This window comes from Theobroma cacao, chromosome 9, assembly GCF_000208745.1.
Source record: "Theobroma cacao cultivar B97-61/B2 chromosome 9, Criollo_cocoa_genome_V2, whole genome shotgun sequence".
Classification (NCBI taxonomy): Eukaryota; Viridiplantae; Streptophyta; class Magnoliopsida; order Malvales; family Malvaceae; genus Theobroma; species Theobroma cacao.
The window spans coordinates 8,430,597-8,435,513 of NC_030858.1; the positions used below are offsets into that span (position 1 = coordinate 8,430,597).

Sequence of the window (4,917 nt, forward strand, 5' to 3'; positions counted from 1 at the left end):
AACTCTCCATTGCATAAAGTAAAGGCTCTGATATCTCGAGCTAAGCTAGCTATGTGGATTAAATGAATAGAGGTATTGGAGCACTTTTCCTCCTATAATGATAAAAGCTAGTACAGACATAATTTGTCAAGTGAGAATTAGCTCCAAGTGTAATGAAGGAAAACAAAAAAAAAAAAAAACAGTGAAATGTGATGGTAACAAAATTAAGCTGCTAGTGTAATAATAGGTCTTTTTTTCATTTTATGTGATTAAACTTCCCAGCTGACCTTTTCTATGCTTGGTACAAATTTCACCTCTGAATAGTCTTAAATTCAGGTGTGTTTATTGGAAAAAATGAAACATCCGAAGATTTCTTGAGAACTGTATTATAAGTTGGCTAGAGGCTTGTAGGTTGGCTTCACCAGTACTACAAGCAAGTCACTGTTTCAGGGTGGGTCTATAGAAGTGATTTGCTATCATTGTCAAAGAAGAATTTTGCTTTTAAATCACTTTTTCAGCAAACCATATGTTTCATTTGAAGTATGAAGACGGGAAACTAACACATGTTTTTATCAAGTAAAACAGCATTAAGAAAGCTGATCACAGCATTTACAATCCCAAATGATATGGATATCACACCCCTGCGTAAATCTCCAGTGCATCATCACTTATATTGGAAACAAAGTAGGAGAAATAGTCTGCAAATTTGAATGGCCGGTAAAGGAGTGGATGTTCTTTGTCAACAAGTTCACGCGGCACCTCAATCATTGCTCCTTCCTTTGGCATAGAAAACAGCCCGAAAGAGTACCTCTCTCTGTCGGCCTTCATCACCACCCTGTGCTTCACAGCAACAAGTCTTCCATTGCTCCAGGCCTATAGGATTGAGACATGTTTAATTTAATCATTCATCTCAATCCTTTTCATTTAAGCATGCTGGGTGATAATGCATTCAGTTCTGATAAATCTACACATATTCTATAATACAGGTTCAAAGATGTATACTTATTTCTTGTTTGAATATGAAAATTGAGATATCTTTAGTTTATTCATTTTCATAAATTTAATGTGGAACTAATCAATAAGCATAAGGTGTAATTGAATAGATTAAGACTCAGTATTTAATGAATATAACAGCGCTAACCATCTTCATCAATCTTTAATAGGAAAATGTATAAATCCCATGAAATAAGATGAGTTTTAACATTGATTATAGCAAAATCAAAAGGATTTACCAAGGGATCAGGTAGAGTACTTGCCATATGTTCCAAAGTGAAAATGTCATGAATGAGGGAATCATTTATAAGAGTACTTACCTTAAGGGCATCACCAACAATGACTACAAAAGCTTCTCTGGGAACCACCACGTGTTCCCAACGGCCTTCTTTAGTCATAACCTCAAGACCTTGCACATCATTTTGGCATAGAACAGTTAGAGCATTCTTGTCTGTGTGAGCCACAAGGCCAAGATTTTCGTCCTTCCTGGGAGGAACTTTGTACTTCATTATACGGAAAATGCTAGTGCTGTCCCTCACAAGCGCATCGTAGTTCTTTTTTTCCATCCGAAAGCTCTCGAAGATCATTTCCAGGATGGTAAAATTTAGCTTTAGCAGCTTGGAGCTCAGGGAATTGAGTATCTCACTGTCATAATAACAAAGAAGAGGACAAAAAAAATTAACAGAAGAAACATCAAAGATGGTTTTAACATTTCTGAAGCTTAATTAATTAGTAGTGAAAATAATGGAATATCTGTGGCCTCAAAATATGAGGGGGGTTGCGTAGGAAATAATAAGTCTAAGTATGTAATTATGACTGGAATTTTGTGATTGGTGATTGATTGTTTTCAGTTGACCAGTATGCGACCAGATTACAGCTGAGCATTTGACAAAGACTTAAATGAAACTGCACCAGACACCAGTTACTAAGAGGCTGCGTTTATTTCTCTGTGATGATTTTCTGGCAAAGGCATGTGCAGTTTGTAATATAAACAATCATTTTAAAGCTGGCACTGTATTAAATACAAATCTATTTCAAGGATAAGCCATATTAAATATGGAATTGGTAGGTAGTGGAGGCGTTTGGTGGCAGCCATTATCATGTCAAAAATATAGCTTTCTGTTGTCATATGAGCTTAAAAGCGGTTGTCTGCTTTGAATAGACTTTGTGAATTAATGGACAAATGGAATAGTATTATATGATTTTCAAGTTAATTTCCTCGGTTGATATTGACTAAAGGTCTTGGTTTCAGAAACAATCTTTACGAATAATTATATCGAAATTTTAACAACCATACGTTTTTAGGTCTGGTAAAGCAGGAAAAAGATACTCAACTTTTGCAGAAAGATGGCATGACAAACTAGCTTACAAAAATTTAAAATGTTAACTGTAAAGGAAACAGGAAGTAATGAATCCACGAGAAACATGTGAGAACCTCAACATTCTGTTATAAAAACGTAAACTATCTACCTTCTTTATCAAGAAACTGAGTTTAATTCACTCAAATGTTCAAGCTGGTTTTAATTCTCTTAAAATTTGATACATTTATATAGTTATTTACCTCTACAACTGGAAAACAAAAAGATAGTATGGTAATATTTTAGCTTGAATTCAGTGATTTACGAGTAGAATTTTTATATTCAGTTCATCAACTCTGAATCCGATCACTATCATTCTTTGAGAAGAATATATAGAAGCATTGATGCGAAAATGTTACTAATGCAACCAAACAGAAGCTTTGGCCATAATTCAGAGGCTACTAATGCATGTAGCTCTTCTCTACTGCATGGTAACAGTCAAAAACCAGAAAAAAAATGGAAAACAAGAGAAAAGAAGAAGAAGAAAGATAAGGGAATCTGACATTCAAGCTTATTTTTGAAGAAGAACATATATTTTACCTGAACGCTGGGTTTCCCTGAGGCCACATGAGTTGAGTGAATTCTTGAGCGGCTTCGAGCCGTGTTGCATCGTCGATGCCGAAGCTCTCATGCAAAGGAACCACGGGGCACTTGCCCTGATAGCTGCGGTAAGGCTTAGGGTTCTGGTACTTGCTCTTGGTCTCTTCAGGGAGATCGAACAATGCCTTCATGGCTACCAGCATATCTTCACGTAGACTTGTTGGGATCTTATCGTACATTAGGAGGAAGCAGCCATGAGTCTCACATGCCTCTCTAACTTTGCCACACAACAGTTCCCAGCACTCACCCCCACGCTCCCTGTCAAGATGCTCCCCTGAAAAATCAAGAACTGGGATTTTAGCCCCATCCATCTCCTTCTCCCTCTCCCTCTCCCTCAATCTCTATCTTTCCCTCTCTTTCTCGAAGTTGAAGCACTGTGGAAAGGAAAAAGGTTCCTAGTTTATAAGGGAGTTACTCTAGACATGTTCGAAGGTGCTCAACTTTTTAGAGCAAGTGATGTGGGCACCCTTCCACCCTGTTCTATAGCTCACCATTTTTTTCCCCTTGTGAACCATATGTGGAGCGGGATTTTAAGAGTTAAGACCAACACAGCAAAAAAAAAAATTTTAATTCCAAATAATATTTAATGCAAATATTTATGAGATATAACTAGTTGCGTGTTTAAATTAATTGACAATATGCACATTTCATCATGTGAACTTCACGTGATTGTAATTGTGTATAAATGACTTAATGGGACCTAAATAAATAATGTGAACATTTAATGAGATATCTTGGATATACCTTATTTACAATCAAAGTTTCTTTGTAAATAGCTGTCACCTTCAGGTCCTTGAAACCAAAATATATTGAACTGTAAAGTACGTAATAGCAAAGTATGGATTAAATCAGAGTGGAGAGAGAGAGAGCAGCACCCACCGTCTCAATGCTCGCGTGGCATCTTATTGCTATCTGATGACTCTGACAAAACAGAGTCAATAATGTCAGCATTGTAACAACCAGTGGAAAGAGTGTAGGGGCGCCCACACAATCAAAACAAAAAAGAAGAAGAAAAAGGTTTGGTGCGCCCATAGTGGAAAATGTTTCTGTTGTAACGCTTAGCATTTATGTGTGCTTGATAGAGTAGCTATAAACCCATTTACCAATTAATGCTTTTTGCCATAGATATAGAAGCAAACATATTCTTTTTAGGGGGGCCTGAACAGAAACATACCATGACAATAATGAGTTTGATTGTTTGCTTAGGTCTCTTTGAAGGGGCTTGAAGAGGTTCAAAACAACCAGCCCCCTATTTCTTTCCATCTGTTAATTGAGGACACATGGAAATTTCCTACAGGCTCCGGGTCCTCTCTTTAGTAAAGGCCATATGGGTTCCCATGGTCAATGACAATTACAAACCGTCATTCTCTTTCAAGGTGCAATTTAAAAAATAAAGAAAATTAGAAGATTGACCCAACATTTCAAGATCATTCTGATTCTATCCTTGTATCAGAATTTCATTAACCCATTGTTTGGAAGCTTGTATCGAGTAAATCTATAGGTGTGGAAAATGCCCCCTATTCTATCAAACAACTTCCTGTTAATCAGATTGACAAGAGGAGAGACATTTGACTCGGGATTATCAACTCAACGAAATATAACAACTCTTATTATTGTTTGCATGGCCATGAACAATGGATCTCTTTTTCTTTGCCCACAAACAATGGATCATGTTTCATGCACTCCCTCTGAACGACTGTCACTTGTAGGTTTCATCTCTTGGGTTCAAAACAACAAAGCAAAGTACCCCACCTACTTAATTCGGAAAAAAGAGATCCCAACTTAATTCTTTTAATAATATATATATATATATATATATATATATATATATATAATATTAAACTAAATGTTAGACACAATCACGATTATAATTTTGTAGAGACTCTTTAGATAATCAAGAGGTTGGGTAATTGGAAACAAAAGGCAGGACACAATTAACTTGTTAATCTAAAACCTCTGTACATTATCTAAGCTTAAGCCGGTTACG

At 36.3% G+C, this 4,917-nt stretch overlaps 1 protein-coding gene across 1 annotated transcript; it reads right to left on the reverse strand.

The window, feature by feature from the left end:
• LOC18588948 (probable 2-oxoglutarate-dependent dioxygenase AOP1) lies at positions 301–3,448 on the reverse strand. The gene is made up of 3 exons (XM_007013710.2): positions 2,871–3,448; positions 1,293–1,617; positions 301–852 (listed from the first exon to the last, which is right to left on the reverse strand). Exons 1-3 carry the CDS (start codon positions 3,239–3,241, stop codon positions 613–615), a joined length of 936 nt encoding a protein of 311 aa, XP_007013772.2. The 5' UTR covers positions 3,242–3,448; the 3' UTR covers positions 301–612.